The sequence below is a fragment of the Protopterus annectens genome, chromosome 12.part0, assembly GCF_019279795.1.
Source record: "Protopterus annectens isolate FY-2018-M chromosome 12.part0, PAN1.0, whole genome shotgun sequence".
NCBI classification, from domain to species: domain Eukaryota; kingdom Metazoa; phylum Chordata; order Ceratodontiformes; family Protopteridae; genus Protopterus; species Protopterus annectens.
In genome coordinates this window covers 349,566,532-349,587,967 of record NC_056746.1, presented here as the reverse complement: position 1 = coordinate 349,587,967, position 21,436 = coordinate 349,566,532, and the positions used below count along the sequence as shown (strand labels likewise).

Here is a 21,436-nt window from a genome sequence, read left to right as displayed (position 1 = left end):
TCCCCTTTATTTTGGGGATCTGCATAAAAAGTAGGCAAATGAATAGTTTGGTTTAAAGCCACACTAGAAACCACCTTAGGCATAAAGGAAGGATTAGTACGTAAAGATACCCTATCCTTATGAAAAATCAAAAAAGGCTCAACCGCCATAAGGGCCTGCAATTCAGATACCCTTCTTGCAGAAGTAATGGCCGACAAAAAAGCAGTCTTCCATGACAAGAATTTCAATTCAGCAGTAGCCGCAGGCTCAAAAGGTTGTAGAGTAAGTTTCTCCAACACAAAATTGCGATCCCAAGCAGGAGTAGGAGCTCTACGTGGGGGTCTTATATTCTTTGCCCCTCTAAGAAATTGCTTGAACAAAGGATGCGAAAACAATGGTGGGTCACAATCATAGTGAGCTGAAATTGCTGCAGCATGAATCTTAATGGAAGAGAAAGACAAACCTTTGTCCAATAACTCAGTAAGATATTGAAGAGCCACACTCAAATTAGGCTCAGAAATCTCCAAATTGTTTGCTGCACTCCAAAATAAAAATCTCTTCCATTTTTCTGCGTACACTTTCCTTGTACTAGGTCTTCTGGCTTCCATAATCACATTTAAAACTTGTTGAGGAAGTTGAGACCTGCTGTCTTTCAAAACAGAATATGCCAGGCTGTTAGATGAAGAGAGTGAAGCTTGACATTGAGCAGGTGACCGTCCCTCTGAGACAACAGGTGTGGAATCAAGGGTAAAGGCCATGGAGGCTTCCTTACCAGACTCCTCAGTAATGGGTACCAGTGCTGCCGAGGCCAATCTGGAGCTATTAAAATCATCCTTGGCTTGTCTTGTCTGACCTTTAGAAGCAACTTTGGTAGAAGAGGCAGAGGTGGAAAAGCATACACATGAAGATTTTTCCAACTGAAAGAAAGAGCATCCACTTTCCAAGCTGTGTGATGAAACCTCTTTGTGCAAAACTTTGGCAGCTGGTGGTTTAGTGGAGAAGCGAACAGATCTATGTCTGGAGTTCCCCATGACACTGTCAATTTTTGAAATACATGAAGATCCAGTTTCCACTCGTGGGGATCCATGATTTGTCTGCTTAATACATCTGCTAAGGAGTTCTGTGCTCCCGGCAGAAACCTTGCCTGAAGAGTTAGTTGCAAGCTGAGCGCAGTCTCCCATAAAATCATTGCTTGCCTGCACAATGGGTAAGAATGTGTTCCCCTTGTTTGTTGATGTACCACATGACAGTTGTGTTGTCTGTTAGAATCAACACCTGCCCTGGAAGAAGTAACTCCTTGAAAGCCATTAATGCAAACTGGACTGCTAACATCTCTTTCATGTTGATATGTAGATGCTGTAGTCTGGCAGGCCACTTGTCTTGTATCCACTTTCCATTTAGATGAGCTCCCCAAGCAATGTCTGAGGCATCTGTCGTTAGAATCTGACTCGCCTCTGGCCGGGTCACAGAGAGTCCCTTGTTTAGGTGACATTCCTGAGCCCACCACAAAAATTCCTTTTGAATGCAAGGTATTATTTGAATGACAGTGTCCAAATCCTGGCAGTGCTGTGTCCATACATTTTTGAGATACCATTGCAGCTTCCTCATATGCAGTTTGGCATTGGGAAGCACCAGCATACAAGATGCCATGAACCCTAAGGCTTGAAGGACTGTCCTTGCAGTCAGCCCGGACTGAAGAGATAGTTGATGGAAGTAACTGGAAAGATTCTTTTGTTTGTCCGGGGTTAAAAAGGCCATCTGGGCTGCTGTATTCAGTCTCACACCCAGAAAGCACATGTCTTGAGAGGGTACTAGACTGGACTTTATTTCGTTCACAGAATACCCTAGGCATCTTAGCACTGCTATGACATATTCCAAATGCTGTAGAAGGTCTTCCTTTTCTTGAGCCAGAATCAGGCAGTCGTCCAAGTAAGGATAGATTTGAATTCCTTTTAGCCTGAAGTAAGCTATCACTGGAGCCAGAACCTTTGTGAATACTCTGGGCAGTAGATAAGCCAAAGGGCAATGCAGAGAACTGATAATGAGAATTTCCAGCTCGAAAACGCAGATACTTCCTGCAAGTTAGTCTTATAGGCACATGAAGGTAAGCTTCCTTGAGATCTAAAGTTACCATCCAGTGATCTTTGCCCAGCAGAGGTAAAAGCTGTTGTAACGTCAACATTTTGAACTTGGGAATGTCCAGATAAGTGTTGAGGATAGATAAATCCAAAATTGGTCTCCACGTGTTCCCCTTCTTCGGTACTAGGAACAGGCGAGAATAAAATCCTAGGCCCCTTTCTGGCACAGGAACTGGCTGAATGGCCCCTATTTGGAGCAACAGAGAAATTTGCTTGTGAGCCTCTGTTCTTTGTAGAGGAGGAATGTCTGGCATGCCTTTGAAAGGAGGCAAGGTATGGAAATAAAACCTGTAACCGTGATGAATGATATCCAGAACCCATCTGTCTTGGGTAATTAAATCCCAATTTTCTTTGAAAAGAGACAGCCTTCCTCCCAAAGGTGCTGCCAGGCGAGAATGTACTGGCAGCTGAAAAGGCAGGTCATTGGGTCTGCTTACGAAAGGACTGACCCCTGCCCTCACCAGAAGTCTGAGCAGGGGAACTCCCTGTCCTAGGCCTAAAAGAACCTTGAGCTCTGCCCCTACCACGTCTAGACCTACCCCTAGACTGGGAATCATAAGCAGGATAAGTCCATCCCTTAGTAGGCCAATTTCTACTAAACTTGGAGGCTGCACCTGCAAAAAATCCTTAACAGTTTGCATAGACTTAGCCTTGTCCTCCATTTTCTTTAAAACTGCTTCCACAGGCAAACCAAACAACACATCAGACTGTAAAGGAGCATCCAAAATCCTTGTTTTAACATGCTCAGCTAAATTCTGATCTCTCAACCAGGCGTGCCTACGAAGAACAGAACCAGTGGCAGCCACCCTCGAGGAGGCCTGCACAGCATCAAAACCACACTGCAAGGAATGTTTACCCACCTGTTCAGACACATGAACTAAATCCTGCAACTCTTTACACTCAATACCTTCTGCCAGAGCATCCACCTTAGATTTCAATTGTGAAAGGAGATAATTCTGATATTTTAACATGTGAAACTGACAATTCAATGCCCTCATGGCTAAAGTGGAAGAAGTATACACTTTCTTTCCCCATCTATCCAAAGCCCTTGCCTCTTTATCAGGAGGAACAGGATTTTTAACAACAGAGGCCTTCACACCTTTAGGCCCCTGAGAGACAGTTTCCGGGTCTGCCCTAGGACTCTTAAAAGATACTTATGAGCTTCACGCAGCCTATAGTACCTATCCGGTTTAACTGGGGCAGGAGGCAAAGAATCAGGATTTAGGGAAGCCTCTGCAAAACATCTTCCACCACATTCAGAACAGGAGGTATAGCTAAAGGCCTATGCTGGGGTAAAACAAGAATTCCCTAAGCCTCTTCCTGGAATCAGAGAAATCTTGACCTTCCCATTTAAAATGCTCCCTCATGGAATGCAGAGTCTCTGAAAATGAAAAATCCTCAGGAGGAGAAGCTGAAGGAGTAGAATCATCCACATCAGAATCAGAATAAGGAGGATACTCCTGCAAGTCTTCAGCCGAAGACTCAGAAGCCTCGAACAGTGCTCAAAACTCTCAAACTCAGGTTCCACTCTAGGCCTCTTATCAGGAGGGGGCATAGAACCTCTAATCATAGTAATCAAATCCTCTGCCATTTTAAGCATATGTTTCTTAGGCAAAGACCCTGAAGCACTAGGAGAAACCCCCACTGAAGCTAAACTTGGCCTGCCTCTCAAAGAAGCCTTGGAAACAGAAGGGAGGCTCTAACCACCTTAGGAAGAGAGGGAAGAACAGCCACCTGAGAAACCCCCTCAGCCTGGCCTACTTCCTGAGAGGATACATCCTGTAACAGTAAAGTCTCTCCCTGAGACTCCAAAGAAACTCCTGGCAGAACCTCCGGCTCCACTGGGCCTTCTAAAGAACCGACGTCTGGGACTGTCGGTTCTTCCACTCTAGGCTTTGCTGCTTTGTCCTTGCGCTTTTTGGCCGAAGCGGGCGTCGGAGCATCCGACGGCATTTTATAATTACAACGCTTCCCAAAACTAACCTGGCACAGTCTAACCTTCTCTTAATAGTGCGTTTGTTAAATCTAGCACAAGAGCGGCATCCAACAACGTCGTGCTCAGGCCCTAAACAAGGTATACACAAAGTATGGTAATCCCTATGAGGTATCTGTTTCCCACAAGAAATACAGTTATTCACTTTTTCTGACATCCGGTTAAATACTGAGGCAAGAAAAAACCAAAATATTCCCCAACGGGGTACTTAGCCAACTTTGATTCGGTCTGAAACTCTGACTTCAGAAACTTTCAGAACGCCAACCTGCACTCGCAAAATTGCTTCTGCATCGGACCATGCGGCAAAAAAGACTGGGGATATGACGTCGGTCATGCGCATTAGTACCCTGACGTACTGACGTCAGTCTAATGCGCCCTGACCGACATCAGCCATATACTTTGGTATTCGGGCCGACTGGACAGCGGACTACCCAATAGTTAGGACTGCAGCAATGTGGAATGAAGAACATTCGACATATAAGAACACTGGACTCAATACATGCACACACTGAACTAAGTTGTGAATACCCCATAAAAATACTGTGAGAAGCCATTTATATCCTAAATGGGTCATGTAAACCAGTCCACCACAGCATGCATTAAGGCAGACATTAACAAGTAATACATTAGATATATATTAAACTATACCACCATTTCTTAAATATCTACAGAATGAAGTCCAGAACAATGAACTGTCACTGTAGGAAACCTCATGAAGTGAAGCACATCAGCATCTCAGCGACAGTATCATAAGCAGAGGTTCCGCCTCTTACAGTTAAATGAGAGCCAGAATTCTCACGCAGCTCCACAAGGAGGAAATGTATCAGGAGAATAATCTCCAGAACTAATCATGACACCATTTACAGTCACAAATTCCGGAACATCATGTCACTTACTGACATCTGAAGAATCATACAGTCATCTATCACCTACCCGAGTTTTCTCACTTTATAGTTCAAATTAGGTTTTTAACAAAGAAATCACGCCACACCAAAACCAGTGTTAAACCAACAGCAAGGCTTACTTACTTTGTTTGTATATTTGCCAAAGATAAGCCTTGACAGCCAAGAGAAATAGTCCTTGAACAACCACACATGCTGAACAAATGATTACTCGCATAAAACATTTGCACATATCAGCACTTGTAAAAGAACAGCATTTCTTCACAGCGCTATTGTAAGGCAAACTGAGAGTTAACCAAATACATTTTTATAACACTGGATAAGAATTAAAGGCTTTAATAAAAACATCTTTAGCTTCAGACGGAGTACTAAGCTGAATATTTAGCCTCTTTATATGTAAATAAAAGGACACTCGGGTATCTCATCTGAAACCTTATATTTCTTTTAATTAAATCAGCACAAAAGGGAGCTAACCTCTGCCTATTCAATTTTATTTGGTGTGGCAAGTCTTGAGTAAAAGTAATTTTATGACTGTTCCATAACAATATTTTTTGCTTTCTTGCTGACTGTAAAATGTTTTGAACATCCTGAAAGTTCAACAGTTTGGTATAGATGATGCGTGGGATTTGTGAATCCTGTCTACGTCTAATGGCTCTATGTGCCCTCTCAATTATTATTTTATCAGCTGTAATACTCGGACCCAAAAGTACACTGAAAATCTGACCACAAATTAAAATAAGGTTTTGGTTATCATATGTTTCAGGTAGCCCCCTAATAATAAAATTATTACGTCGGCTTCTCGCTTCAAGATCTGATAGTTTAGTTTGTAATTCCTCAATAAGCACAGAATTGTTTTTTGTTACATCAGACACTTGACTTATTTTAAAGTCATTATTTTGTGTTTTTTGCTCTAGTGTGTCCACTCTTTGTACTAACTGGTTAATAGATTTAGTAAGACCAGACATTTGGTCAGATATAACCTGGATAGCATCCTGAATTGGTTGAAGCGCTACTTTCAGATCGTCGATGTGAAGATTCGGTTCAGTTTTTGTCTTAGCATTTGTTTTATTACTTGAAGAACTACTATCCAGAGCTGTTTTTGAAGTTCTCAACCTTTTACAAGTGTTATCTTTCTCAGGGGAGAGAATTGAGGAGATTTTTGCCTTGGTACTCTGGGCATCCATATTCTCCGCACTTTCTGTCATAACTGGATTCCGATGTACAGAACAGAAGTAAGGAGCGCCAACTACTAGAAGCGCGAATCCTGTCAGGCACAAAATTTTCACACAGGCCTCCTGGATACTCGTATTCCTTAACCCAGAAACTGGATAAAAGGGAAAAATACAGTTTTTACCAGAAAACAGACCTCCAAGTGTCTTCAGGTATATTATATTAGTCTCTTATAACAGTGAGTAATAATTACTACCGTTTAGAAACAGTTAAGGCTACATAAAATAAAAATTAACGGTAGGAGCTCGTGGTTAGGGTGCCAACTAGCCGACCACCATCTTGGAATCAACTCCTACAACAATTTGATTTTTGGATAAATCCATCCTAAGTTAAAATTTTCTTCTGTTTATATTTCATTTTCAAGATACCTTTTTTGCATGCAGTGAAAGGAAGACTGCTTGTAGTTTTACCAGTCCTTACAGCAAAAGATCCAAGAAGGATGACTTGTTATTCATTACTAGACAGCATGATGTCACCATTAAAATGGATGACACAGCTCTGTTAAGTTCTTGAACTTCACATCCTGATAACAATGCAGTCAAGATAAGAGTTCATCTTCACTTTCTGAATTACAACTTACAGGTACAAAGTCACATTTCTTACAGTACACCACTGCATAACAGAATGACAATTTGTTTGACAGATGAACAATTAGCGCCTACCATAGTCTGCAACCAGGAATTAAAATAAAGGTGTTTAACAGAACAGTAATTTGATTTAGGCCAAAAAATGTTTACTCTGCGTGCTGCTTACTATTCCATAAGCAGGTAATATCTTCTCTACAAAGGCTGTCATGCTGTAACAGCAAATAGGGCTCTTTAGTTATTAACTTAATGAGGTAAGCCCATTAGGTAAAACAGCGTTTTTTAGTGCTAACTTAGGAGAGTTGCCTGGTTTACTAACTTGCCAGTCTGCAAATGGGGACAAAAAAAAAATAGATGAAACTCATTCACAGTAAAACCTTATTTTTCTGTGCCAAGCTGTTTTACATTGGTTATACTGCTACTGGGGCCTCGATGTCACCAGGTAGAGTTGGGCTTTTTGGGAGACAAAATAAGTTGGACTTCTAAATAACAAAGAATTAAATAAATATCAGTTTTCCATAGTAATATTTTTGTTTTCTTTCTTACTTAATGCTAATATCCTTTTTTATGCAATTTAACTTTTTTCACGTTTACTCAACTGAAAAGGAGGTATATTATTAAAGTAGCTCATTTTAATACCACATCCTACATGATATCTTTTCCATTTATCAAACAAAAATGTAAGTTACTAACAGTTCTCACTATCGAAGCTGAGAAGAGAGCAGGTGAGCAAGCTGCCATGATCATTGCTCCATGTGTAGCTCACAGACAGTGCTCTGGCTCCTATTTTTTGATATCCAAGCATAGAAAAGGCAAGATTTTATAATTTCAATAAAATTCAAATTCACATAGGTGGTGATATTCCAAACCACAATCATGTATTCTGTGTGAAATTAATTTATGCTTTTTTTGGTTCCCTAACTCCAAATCACCATCAAGCTTCCCCTTTGGTTGCCGTTTGACACTTGTTCATTCATCATGGGGCAAAATCCCTCTGACTCATTCATACCCCTTGGAGTCCAAGAATTAGGCACTTAGAATAGTGCTGTCATTCACTGAGGGATTTGCATTTTCTGTTACATTACTTATGTCTTTCTGCCATTCTGTGACATCCACTGCAGTGCTTGCTTCGTGTTGCACATACATGCTCTGCCATTCTGTGACATCCACTGCAGTGCTTGCTCCGTGTTGCACACACATGCTTCTTAGCATGCAGCCTTTGGTTTTGAAGGGCTACATGGTTTGTTTCTTAAGAGAAGTCATCAAAATCCTTCCGATGGATTTATCACAGGTTCTTCCCTTGAGAAGGACAAGATGGCATTTACTGTTCAACTCCACCCCCCTTCCCCACATCAGGACCTCCAGCACCTCAGTCACTAAGTGAACCAAGATATGACAGGGTATGAGTCACGTGTTTTCCACTGTAAGCCATGAAGCTGTAGTACTTAAACACTTTAAATGTAACAGAAAAGTAACTTCCGATAAAAGCTATAAAAAAAACAAAAGAATACTACAGTTTGATTTGTGGACACCTTTCATGTAATGTTCTCACACTGGTGCTCAATTAGCAACACAGACACTGGAGGGGCCAGGCAGGAAGGATGGGAGTTAGTGGCTGAGACTGGCTCGGCCATCCTTGAAGAGACAGAGAAATGGTATAGATTGCTGCATACAAGTGAGTAGGTGGATAACTGCCCACAGCAAAATATTAGCAAGCTGGTACTGCATTGTAGCATGCCACTTAGCTAGAGAGGCATGTGTGGTTATATAACATGTGTTCCTCTGTGTAGCAGCAAATGTGAATCCTGCAAGCTGCTTTTGCAGATGTTAATCAGGGAAGTCCAATGAATCAGTACACTGTACTGCTCCCTACTCCCCAATTTTCACCTTCCTGGGTAACAAATGGGATGATAAAGTTCTTGAAATATGGAACAAATGGGCTTGGTGGTTATTGACTATATGGGGATGCAAGGCTCTCATACTATGAGAAGAACAAATGAGCCAATGGGCTGCAAGTAGAGGTATAATTGGGCAAATTCTGAGGACTGAGGTTGTACAAGAGATATAGAAAGGTGGGAATTTAATTTTCTATAAATGGAGTGAAAATGTGCCACAAAATATTACAGAATACTTCTGTAAATTTCTGCAAGATCTCTTACTATGTTCTGATTTAAAAAACAGTAATGCATATGGTAGTAAGTGGGTGACTTTAATGACAAGCAAAAAAAAAGTATGTGTGAGTGGTAACAGCAGGACTGATATACAGTTCCCATGCTTCCCCTTGCAGTATGCTAATGTAAAACAGAGATGTCTTGTGGTACTGTTCCCCAGATAAATTGTCTACATGTGAAAAAGTCACAGCCATATCCATCAAAAGACTTACAGGCTAATATAGGGTCATCCCCAAACTAAAAGAAGGGTAGCTGTTCTTGCAGCAATTAATCTGTCATGCTTCAGCTAGTTACTGCATGCTTATGGCAAGTCTTAAACCTGTTTTTCAGCAGCACTTTTAACACATGCTGATGGGTCATGAAGAACAGTGTGTGTGTGATGTGTCTTTAAGAAGCGTTTCAAGGACTGAACGTGCATGTATAAATAGTGAGCACGTGCTACACTCGGTGCCATTTTGAGTCTGCAGCCAGAGAGTGAACATGTATGAATGTAATAGGTAGTTTGTTGAAAGGATTACCGAAGTTAAAGTATTAAGCCTCAATCCAGATGTGATTGTACACAATAAAGCTGCTTGACAAGCGACAGATCAAACATGTTAAGTCTACGGAAGTCCATGTATTTGTAAAATCATATGAGAAGAGATGAATACCCTTACTGTGAACTGGTTTAATGACGAGGGACATACGCATATGCTTCACTTTTAATGATATGTCATTCAAAAATCGTGCAACACAACTATCAAAATAAAAAGACACAGAATAGGAAAATATTTTTATTTTCTTAAATATAAAGAAGCATGCGAGGAATGTACTTTATTTTTGCTGGGAAGACGAGATATTGTGCATCCATATTCTGCAGGCAATAGACAGTTGCTTTTCAAAGGATCCAAGGCTTGCATAACATTTCTTTGACCATTACAGCATTTCAGCTAACTTCACCAAACAGTCTGTAGCAAGCTGCATCTATGTTAAAACCTTTCATGTCATTTCAGTATTTTTTTTTGCAGTTTATCATTTTGTATCAAACCTTCAGTTCTGTCCCTGTAAAATGGCTTATGAGTTGGGTTTTCTTCTGATGCAGAAGTTAAAACTTTGAGAGTTGCTCAGACTTGCCTGTGCCACAAAATATGTGCCTGCAGTTTAAAAGGAAGCTCCGTGCAAAACTATAATTGCTGCAATATTTGATGTGATGCAAATGCCCTTGCACAGGAAGGCAGACTCAAAGAAAACTGAAATGTGCTTACTTCTTTACTGTCACAGTGCCATATTTTGATGTCATTACCAATGACATCAGTTCTAGCGTTCCAACTGCATACATGGGATACTGAAAAAAAATGTTGTAGCAAACAAAATATCTAGAAATGCAGCTGATATCCTATCTGTAGGCATTTCGCTTAATATACTGAATAAAACTGAGTCAGCAAAATATGCTTCTTTGTGTGTATCTGCTTAATGCACACAGTTCTGTTTAAATATAAAGACAGTCCACATCATAGCTGTCATTTTCCTTTTCATAAATGGCAAAAAGCCACACACATTTATTTTATTGCTTTCTGTCTACTTGTGCAATTATTTTTTTTTTCAAAATGAATATCCATAGTTTTCTGCTAGCAGTACCTTGATGAAATGCCCATCAACAAAATGGGAGTTGAGTCTCTGGCTTCATTTCCTTTGCAGGTTTCATAATCCACAGCTGTACTAACCAGACAAACTCATTCACACTTCTCTGTGTTCTCATTAGTCAGTTGTAAACAAAGGAGACACATTTCTGTGAAAGAGGTATGGCATGGAGGCAAAGTAATGGTCTCTAGATCCTCACTGGCTCAAATCTGCTGGTAATGTAGTATTTTGTTAAACTTCCTTAAATCAGCCTATAAAAAGACTCAGATAATTTATTTGGTTATAACTTCTAGCAGCAGTAATCCATCATCACAGTAGGTGAAAACCATATAGTGTACTTTCACATGACACACACAAACTTTTTACGTGTGAATTTCACACGTGCAACTATGCTCCTGGTACTTGCAGCCATTGAAGACATAATGAAATGTGTGGAGCCTTTCTGCTTGTCTTTATTTATTTATCACATACCAAAGATATGTAGATAAGGAACTTTCCCTCTCCCCTTATATATCTCTCTACCACAGGAGTTGAAACTTGTGTGCCATCTGTATCTTTAGAAGACTGTAAGCAGGATCCATAAGATCTGAGTCAGTATCTCTTCTTCCCCACTTGAACTCTATCTGTCATGCAGGTTTTAGGTCGTAAAGCTGTCAAGAAAAATATTTGGACCAAGTTAGTGAAACATGAAAACAATAAACATTGCTTAGTTCAATAGCTCTAGCAAGCACAGTTGTGTAAGTAAAATGAGTTATATACTTAACATAACGATAGATCCATGTTGTCTGATTTTCGTTTGGTTTAACTATGGGCTGTCGGATCCGATGTACTCACCGATTCTACAGATTTTTGGTTCTAAGGCTCTGACTCCTCCCCTATCCATATCTCCATGAACTCCAACTCAGTACCTTAGACCGAGTTTGTCCTCCATTAGGAGGTGTGTACATACACAGACTAATACACGTGAATATCATATAAACCATGTTCAAGACTAAATCCAGAATACAGGGAAGAAAAAAAAAATGGCAGGATTATGATAAACAGGAAGGACTGCTCATAGACAGTGTATGCCAGGGAAAACTCAGTTATCAGAAACCTACTTGTGACAATTTGGAAGGGGTAGGTGGGAGGGAGGTTAAACTGGACGAAAATCAGACAACATGGATCTGTCATTATAGTAAGCACATAACTTCCATATCCGGTGTTGTCTGTTTTTGCCTGATTCAGCTATGGGACAAATTCCCAAGCATATGGACCTGGGTGGTATCAAGGAAGGACATTCCTGAGGATGGTGGAACCAAAGGAGGAACATGATCTAGACTGTATGGTATAAACTATTGACTAAGTAGCTGACAAATATAATCCACAGGTAGTCTATTGGCAAAGCCTGTTGAAGCAGCCACTGGCCTTGTGGAATGAGCCTTAGGCTTAGAATGTAAAGACAAACCCTTTTTATTGTACACGAGAGATATATTCTGATAACCATCTAGACAGAGTAACCTTTAGCCCTGCTTTACCCAATTTAGGTTTTGAGAATGCCACAAACAATTGATCCAATTTCCTGAATGGTTTGGTCCTATGAAAATCGATACTAAGCTGGTGATGGACATCCAACATATGTAGCATGCATTCACCCTTGTTTGAAAATCTTGGAAAAAAGACTATTAGATTTATTGGCTAATTTAAATTAGTTTCAGATGCCACCTTAGGAAGGAAAGATACATTGGTTCTTAGGGAAACCATTTCTTGGTGAAAGACCAAATAGGGAGGCTTGCAGGAAAGTGGCTGCATCTCTGAAGTCTGTCTGAAGTAACTACCATCACAAAAATTGTTTTCCAAGAGAGAAACTTCAAATCAACTGATGCTGCTGATTCAATGTGTCATTGAGTCAATCCATGTAACATGATGGTAATGTGTCATAGAGGTACTGGGTCTCTAATAGGTGGCCGTAGCAGAAAAGTTCCTTTCAAGAAGGCCTCAGAGCCTCTTAAGTTTGCTACACAGTTGCCATTCTGACCAATGTGGAAACTTGAGATAGCTGCCATTGCAGTTTGATACTTGAATAACTTGAGCCACTGTGGAAAAGCTCTGACAGGAATTCTAAAATGGAAAGAATAGGGACAGAGAAGGGGTCTAAACCCCTTGACATAGCCCAAATCGAGAACATTTTCCATTTGCTTTGGTATATATTTTTTTTGTAGTGGGCCATTTTTGAAAAGCTGATATGGAGGAGGCAGTCCAGACAGGTATGACAGCACAACTGGCTAATGGTCAAGCATTCATGGAGGATATACTAGTAGAGGCCAAGAGAAGGGAAACCATGTTTGTCGAGGCCAGAAATGGGGAATGAAGATCACCTTGACCTTGCACATTCTTGCTTTCTGTATGAACTTGTTTATTAAAGGCAATGGGGAAATGCAGAGAAGAGACCTGGGAGCTAACTGTGGACTGGAACATCCCTTTTTGACTGTAACTGTGGAGGGACCAGGGCAAAGTAACTGCTGCACTTGTTTAAGTAAGATACAAACAGGTTACAGCAAGGTTGGCTCCGCGACTGAAAATCAACGCAGTCACTGTTGGATTGAGGGACCACTAATGAGGCATCAACACAGATCTTCTCAATTTGTCCACCAGTACATTAGGTGACCTCAGGATATGCACTGCTGTTAGAAAGTGGTGACAAGACTTCACCCATTGCCAGACTTTCATGGCTTCTCAACACAAGGAATAGGAGCATGTTTGTTAATGTACCAAATCACCAACATATTGTCTGTCTGTACTGATATCACACCCCTGCAGAGGATGTCCTGAAAAGCCTGCAATGTTAGGACAAATGCCCTCATCTCCACGACATTGGTGTGAAGGTTGGCCTTTGCATGTGACCATGTGCCTTGGACTGTCTTCCCTTTGAAATGCCTCCCACCCTAGAAGGAATGCATCTGTCATTACCATCACCACAGGGGGGTCTGTAAGAAACGGACATCCTTCTGTCAATGAATGAGACATTATCCACCAGGATATGTGTTGCCTGCAAAGTTAAGTGAATTGAAATGGATAATAAATTGGGACCATTTCACCACTAAGGCCCACAGAAGCCTCTCATGTAAAATCTGGCTAATGGAAACATGAACATTGTGGAATCCATTAGAGCTAGTAGACAAAGAATTAGTTTTGCAAGCAGGGAGGGGTGATGGAGAACTTGAGTGGCAGTGAGGCTCAGGGAAAGCACCCCGGAGTTGGGAAGTCAGGTGATCTGCAAGCTGATGTCCAGGTGGCATCCGATAAATTCTGTTGAGTAGGTGCAATTCGACTGACCTTGATCCCTAGGTCTTGCAGCAGATGTAGCAAAAGGTCCTGATGGATTAACAGCAGGTTCCTGGAAGAAGTGGTCAGCAGCCAATCATCAAAGTACAGGAAAACATGGATTTCTAACAGGTGAAGAAACGCTGCCACCACTGCCATTCTTGTTGAACATCCTGGGAGCAGTGGTGAGACCGAATGGCAAAGCTCTGAATTGTTAATGATTGGCTTCCAGCTGGAAATGGAGACATCTCCTTGGAAACTTCTCTATTTTCACATGATAGTAAGCTTCTTTGAGATCTATGGAGCACATCCAATCATTCTTCCTCAGCAGAGGCAAAATGGGCTGGTGTGTGACCATCCAGAACTTTCTCTGTTTGACAAACCGATTTAAAGGCTCCGATCCAGAATATATCTTAAGTCCTGTTTTTCTGGGTACTAAAACAAACTCAAGTAGACTCTGGAGTCTAACCGATGTTTGGGTACCAGATGGATGACCCTTTTTTCCTAGCGAGTTCCCACTGACTGAGTGGAACATCATGAACTTTCTTCTTCTTAACAGGAGGAAGGGAAAATGGTACAAAGTAGTCTCTGGGAATTATGTTTGTCACCTAAGAATTTGTGGTTATGTTTTGCCAGGCTAGTGGGTACAGAGATAAGCACCCCCTGACTGCCTCCGGAGTGCAGCAGCCAGGCAACTATTCATGAGACACTGAAGGGGCTTCTCGGTAAAAGGACTGTGAAAGCTGTGATTATGCAGTCTGCCTCTACCTCTAGGGTGATGTCCACAACTGTTGATATTGCGTCCTCTGCCATGAGAAAGTCTATTGCCAGGAGTGTCTTGATAAGAGCTCTGTGATTTTCTGAACCACATCTTCCAAGACTGCTGATTCCTAGAGTAGGGTCTCTAAGGGGCGGGGAATTGGATTCCCACTACAGAGAGTCTTACCATCTTGTTAAATCCTAGTCAGTTTCTTTCACTTTCTGTCAAAATAAGGTGGACCCATTGAAGGGATCAATAATGAAGGATTTCCTAAGCTTTTCACAAAATCACATAGGCACATCCAGGTGTGTCAATGAATTGTAATGCTGCGGCCTGCTGCTTGGGCCATGCCATCAGCTGTATCACAGAGCAGCCACATGGCTATGTTGGAAGTAGACTGCAGGGTAGAAAGCTGGCAGTCCACTGTCTTCTGAACATTCACAGGCAGGATACCCAAGACAGACTTGGAAATCTGTTTGGGCAGGTTTCTCCGAAATCTGATACCATGGGCTATATAATTCAGTGTTCTAAGGGCAAAAGTCGCTGAAGCATGCACCAGTTTCCCAAAATGATTGCCTAGGCTCCCTGGTAGAGGGTCTGACTGAGTAACTTTCTTCTGATAGTTTATTCTTTGTGGTTGCTGTTACCACCATTGCATCTACTGGTGGACCTTTGCACCAGTGTGGCCAGTCTCTAGGTGATACTAGAATCCTATCAGGTTTCTTACAGATAGGTTCCACCACATCAGGGTCTTTCCATGCCCATTCAGCCATAAAATCAGTGAGTGGGTCAGCAGGTGGTACCACCCAGGAGAAAGATGAGACAGAACGAAAGGCTTCCAGGAACACAGACTCATCTGGAGAAGGGTCATTAGTGGACCATTCCCATCTCTGCTTCATCAATTCAAGGATCTCAGCAAAGGTGACATCTTCAGAGAGAGATTTAGGACAGCCTTCACCTTCAACCAAATCTGTGCCTTCTGTGACAGACAATGGAGAACAGTGTAAGTGCTTCTGCTACTATGTCAGTCTCCTGTGAGCTGGTTCGGGGGGGGGGATTGTTGGAAGGTTCTGAATCAGATTGGGAGCTGCTGTAGCATGTAGTCTGGGAAGCCTGTGGAACGGACTGCCCTTGTCTGACAGGAAGGTGGGAAGTAGAAGCTGATTCTAGCCAGCTAGGCTTATAAATGCCTTTGGGCAGATAGCCTAGTACCTACCTATGAACCTATAATAGGGTGAAGGGTGTACTAGGCTTGTTAGGCAGCCCTGTGTTATTACTGACTAAAGAGTGGTTATTTCAGGGTGTAAACAAGAACAATGCAAGACAACCTCAAGGTTTTTAGCGAAAACCACAGCAGGAAACGGATCGGAACCAACGTTTCTTTAGTAATCCAGTTTTTATTCAAATAGAGCCAGTAAAAACAAAAAGTTTCGATAGAGCCAATGAAATTAATTCTAATCAATTACATTACTTGGACATTAATTTAATGAAAAATAACGAAACTAACAACTTTGAATCTAGTATCTATAGAAAGAGTACTTATTCAAACATGTTTTTACACTTTGACAGTAGCCACCCCTTTTTCCAAAAAAAGAGTATCCTTAAAGGCCAACTAATTAGAGCATCAAGAATTTGTAATACAGACAACTTATTTCTAGTTGAAATAGAATATTTAAAGACTCTTTTTCTAGAGAAAAATTATCCTTTAAGTTTGATTAATGTTTTAATTAATGAAATTTCAATGAAAAGAAATGAAAAATATGCCCCACTTTTAGGTAATGAACTAATGAATAACACAAATGAAATTGAAAACAACGAAGAATATAAGAAACAAGCATTTGTATATAACTTCAATAGTGACAGTAAAGAAATAGAAGCTATTATTACAAAATATTGGCCGGTGTTGTCAAATAACTTAGAGATTAATAAAATTATTCCAAAATTACCAAATTTTATAAGGAGGAGAAATAATAACCTCAAAAATCTCTTTGAAAAAGAAACAAACAATAACTTAAACAACACAGAATTAATGAGAGGCACCTACAAATGTGGAACCTGCAAGCAATGTACTTTTATGCTTGACGACATAGGATTATATTTAAAATCAAGAAGTATGGGATTATATGCCCTAGGACATTACAATTGTAATTCAAAGGGCATAATATACTTAGGAATATGCCAGCATTGTTTATCTTTTTACGTAGGAAAAACGGAACGAACGTTAAAAAGAAGAGTGTATGAACATTCCTACGAAATAAAAACAAAGAAAGAAACAAATGCATTCTTCAAACATTCTTTAATATGCAAAGAAATGAATTTAAAATTTTTAGTGCTTGAACAGGTAAAAAATGATATCAGAGGGGGAGACTGGGAAACATCCCTGGAATATAGGGAATTAGTATGGCAAATTAAATTAAATGCTGCAAAATCACCAGGGTTAAATGAGCATGTTAGTATAAGCAGTGTATTGAAACAAAGAAGGGCAAAATTATAATAAAGCAACAATGAATTAGAAAATTAAACATAGATACTAGGGAGAACAAGTTTAGAATAATTTTATAATTCTTAAAGCTTTTGATTGTTTTTATATATATGTAATAATATATTGAATAATTAATTATTTATTTATTAAAAGTAATAAGTTATTTATTTATTTATTCAATGATTAATTACTTAATGGTTCATTTATATAGTAAAAATGTTACAAATTTTATATATTTTATATTTTATAGTTATTTATAATAATTATAGTAAATTAACTTATGATATACAAATTAACATCTAAAAACAAAAGTATACACAAATTCCTTTAATGTAGAAAATACGAAAATTAACAACAATAACAGCATTAATGTAATAATCTTAATAAATAACAAAAAAACCGTAGTACACATCCATAAAATGCCAATGTATCAGCGATCAAACCAGTAATCCAAATGTTAAGAGATGACAAAACATCGCTAATCACTAATCCCTATAAGTACGGCTTTCCACCTAAATGCAATGAGCATTACACAAAAGAAGAGAAGAAATTTATCTTATTGTGGAAAAGCAGTCAGTTTGAAAAACAATACATGCATAAATATAAACAGTCCGGACAAACAAAGCATTCCACAATAGGTGGTGGGAGCTAAAGAACATAAAAATACGTTGTATAAAGGACATTTTTTTAACTTTTTAATATTCTTAACATTTTTAATATTCCTATGAAGGGAATACAGCTTTAAGTATAGAAACACTTGGAAAAGTCTTAATGAAATAATTACACAATTAATTAACCAACCATGGGGTATATAAGCATATAGGTTGCTTAGTAAAACTATCTTGAAAAAGCCCGGGAGAGCCCGGGCGAAAGCGCTTGATCTATTGGAGTTATTCTTTTGTGGTTACGTTTTTGAGTGAAGAACAGAACTGTAATACTTGTTTTATTGGCTCTATCGAAACTTTTTATTTCAGGGTGTCACTGAAATGGAAAGTGCACTCAAAAATTCACATTCCATTTCAGCACAAAGTGTTTGTGGTGGGGTATAGCTTCAGTCTCCCCTTACACAAGGGGCTCTAGAAGCATGATGGACTTTTTTTCTCTCCCTGCCCTGACCTCACTGTCATTGTATCATCATTTGTTTGCTTTTTAAGGCAGGTCATTTCCATATTTACTTGATAGTGCTCGTTAAGTTTACAAATGTTTGGCTATATTTATTTATTTATTTTACATTTGTTTACCGGGAGAGTCCGACTGGATACATGTCCATTTTCAGCAGAGGCCCAGGGAGAAAGGCTCCACAGAGACAAACTTACATAGATTACACAGAAGTTAGCAAACAATTCTAAAAACAAAGTGATTATATGCAATGGGTTAGTAGTGATTCCCTAGTAGGGACTCACAATTGTCATGGACAGAGAATTAAAAGTAAGAGACATCAGACTGGAAGCACAGCTTGGTGATGTAGTTACAAGTTATGATAATTGCAGAATATGCTTTTAGTTTATAACTTAATCAGGGTTGGTACATGGGCATAGCCAATTCACTTTGAGATACTGTTTGAGGTTTTTTTTGAAGAGACTTTTGGAGGATTGTAGGGTTATATAGTTTGGCAACGAATTCCAGGTTTTGCCAATGAAGTTGGCATACAGGGATTCACCAGCAGAGTTATTAGCTTTGTGGGTTTGGACTAGTAGTTTATTGGCTGACCGTAGGGATCTTAGATTGCTATATGGCTTAACAATATTTTTAAGTGAGGGGGTATCCTCAGGGTGGTACAAAATTTTGTGCACTATTAAGAGTTGATTGAATTAAGCTGGGCAATTCTAGCCACTCTAGTTGTTTAAGGTTCTGGCAGTGGTGGGTTCTATAGGTGGAGCCAGTGGCAAATCTGGCAATATGATTGTAGCTATGGGACAGCTTACCTAGTTCGGTTCGGATTTGTTGAGGTTTGAGAGTACAGGCGAGGCATATAAGAGAGTAGAGAGTAGGTGTGATCGGGCGATTGTAGTCCTAGCCAGTGGGGTTAAAAATGTCTTGTTTCTATACAGTGATCCAAGCTTCTTATTGATGGTCTGTATGGTTTTGTTGACCTGTAGGTCAAATTTGAGATTATTGTCTATGATAACCCCTAGCAGTTTGGTGTGATTATCTTGGGAAATAGTGGTACCATTGTTAGGTGTGACAGAGAATGAAAGTGTGGTGGATCTACTAGTGGGAGAGAAGAGTAGAAGTTTAGTTTTATTGGGGTTCAGAAGTAGGCGTTGATTGGAGAGCCAGTTCTCGATAGTGTTAAATGTATTTTGGGTTAAGATTTGCGAGTCGGATGGGGAGGTGGCAGAGCAGATGAGAGTGGAATCATCTGCATATTGGATGCAGGTGGCTTTAGGGATAGCAGTGTGGAGGTTGTTGATAAAAATAGAGAAAAGTAGTGGACCTAGTATGGACCCTTGAGGGACACCAAGTGTGAGAGGTAACTGGCTGGACAGTTTGCCCTGCCATAGTACTGCCTGCTGTCTACCAGTCATGTAGGACTGGAACCACTGGATAGCAGGCTTTTTGAGGGAAATAGATTTTAGTAAAAGAATGAGAAGTTCATGGTTGACCATGTCAAAGGCTTTTGATAGGTCAATAAAGAAGGCAGAGGTTAGCCTATTGTCATTCCTGTTTTGGTTTATGGCACTAGTAAAGGAAAGGAGGGCTGAGGTGGTGCTGTGGTATGGCCTGAAATCATGCTGGGAGTCGGATAGTAAGTTATTCTTTGAAAAGTATTGCATTAGTTGCTTGTGTACACATTTCTCCATTATTTTGACTAGTGGGGAAAGAATGGCAATGGGTCTATAGTTGGATATGTCTGAGGTGCTACCACCTTTACGGAGTGGGATAACGTGAGATATTTTCCAGAGGGAGGGGATAGCATTTTCGGATAAGCTTCTGTTGATGAGGATAGATATGGGATATGCAATGGCATCTGCAGCTATTTGCATGTACGCTGCAGGGAGAAGGTCAGCAGCGAGGGTGGTAGGTTTTATATTTTTTAGAAGTGTTTTGATAAAACTAGTGGATATTGGTTGGAAGCCAAATTCCGGGTGATTATTAGGTAGATTAGGCATGTGATTTAAGTTAGAGAGGGTTAGTTGATTTGCTAGGGATTGGATTGTTTCAGTGAAAATGTTATTAAAGGCGCTAGCTATTGTCTCTGGGGAACTGTGGGTGTAGTTAGCCAGGGTTGGGGTGGTGGAGTGACCTGGACAAAGTAGTTGATTTAAGCCTGCTCAGAACCTTTGAGGGTTGTTGTGGTGTTTTTGTAGGAGATTTTGATAGAAGCTTTTTTTATCCAGTAAAATAGATTTTTTTGTATCATTCCTGAGTTGACGATATTTTAGATGATCAAGTGGGGCTTTGGTTGTTCTCCAGCTGGCCCAGGCTCTGTTTCTAGTTTTGATTTTTGCTTTGGTATCTTTTGTGAGCCATGGTGCTGTATTTGATCTAGTTTTTACTGTACGTGCTGGAGCATGGGAATCAAGGATACTTAGGAATTTAGTGTTAAAGTGATCTATGGCCTCCTCTAATGTTAGATTTTTTTAGTTTTGACCAGTCAACTGCTTTTAATTCATTTTGGAATATAGAAGCATCAAAGTTTTTCCTGTTTCTAAATGTTTTATATTTGGGCTGGTGAGGGTTTCCTGCCTTATGTTTTATGATATAGGTTAGACAATGGTCGCTGAGGTCATCAGGGAAAGCACCAGCTGTGCACAGTTTGGGTTGGTTATTAACTAGGATCCAGTCTAGAATACTTTCCTTGGTGGTTGGTTTGTTTATCCTAGTGGGAGAAGTTATGGTCTGTTTAAACCCAGATAAGTTTATATGAGTGAGGGGGGGGGGGTCGGAGGAGCAGGGGTACCAGTCAGTGTTAAAATCACTAAGAACTATGGTTTCTTGTGGATAGGTAGTGGATAACCAGTAAGGAGATCTTCTAGGGTATTTAGGTTGTTGCCTGGCAGAATGTTTCACAGACAATGTTCAAGTGTTTGTTTTGGTTAATTTGTAGCTTGGTTATGAGGAGTTCCACGTTATTGAATTGGGGATGTTGAATGGTATCTCTATTAACTGTTAGAGTATTTTTGTAAAGAACTGCTATCCCACCTCCTTTCCTTGTAGCACAGTCTAACAGGTGAATATTGTATCCTGGAGGTAGTATCACATGGTCAGTAGTACTGGGTTTTAGCCAGGTTTCCATAAGACACATACTGTCTGGGGAGTGGGTTGCTAGG

At 40.1% G+C, this 21,436-nt stretch overlaps 1 protein-coding gene across 3 annotated transcripts in view; it reads right to left on the bottom strand.

Moving 5' to 3' along the window:
• Window positions 1-9,761: 9,761 nt before the first annotated feature.
• Window positions 9,762-21,436, bottom strand: part of LOC122816558 (katanin interacting protein) — a 3,576,055-nt gene continuing 3,564,380 nt past the window's right edge. For all 3 annotated transcript variants that reach the window (XM_044089419.1, XM_044089421.1, XM_044089420.1), the window contains one exon: window positions 9,762-11,267. In XM_044089419.1, the coding sequence (XP_043945354.1) occupies window positions 11,209-11,267 (59 nt within the window). In that variant the 3' untranslated portion in view covers window positions 9,762-11,208. The remainder of the gene's footprint in view (window positions 11,268-21,436) is intronic.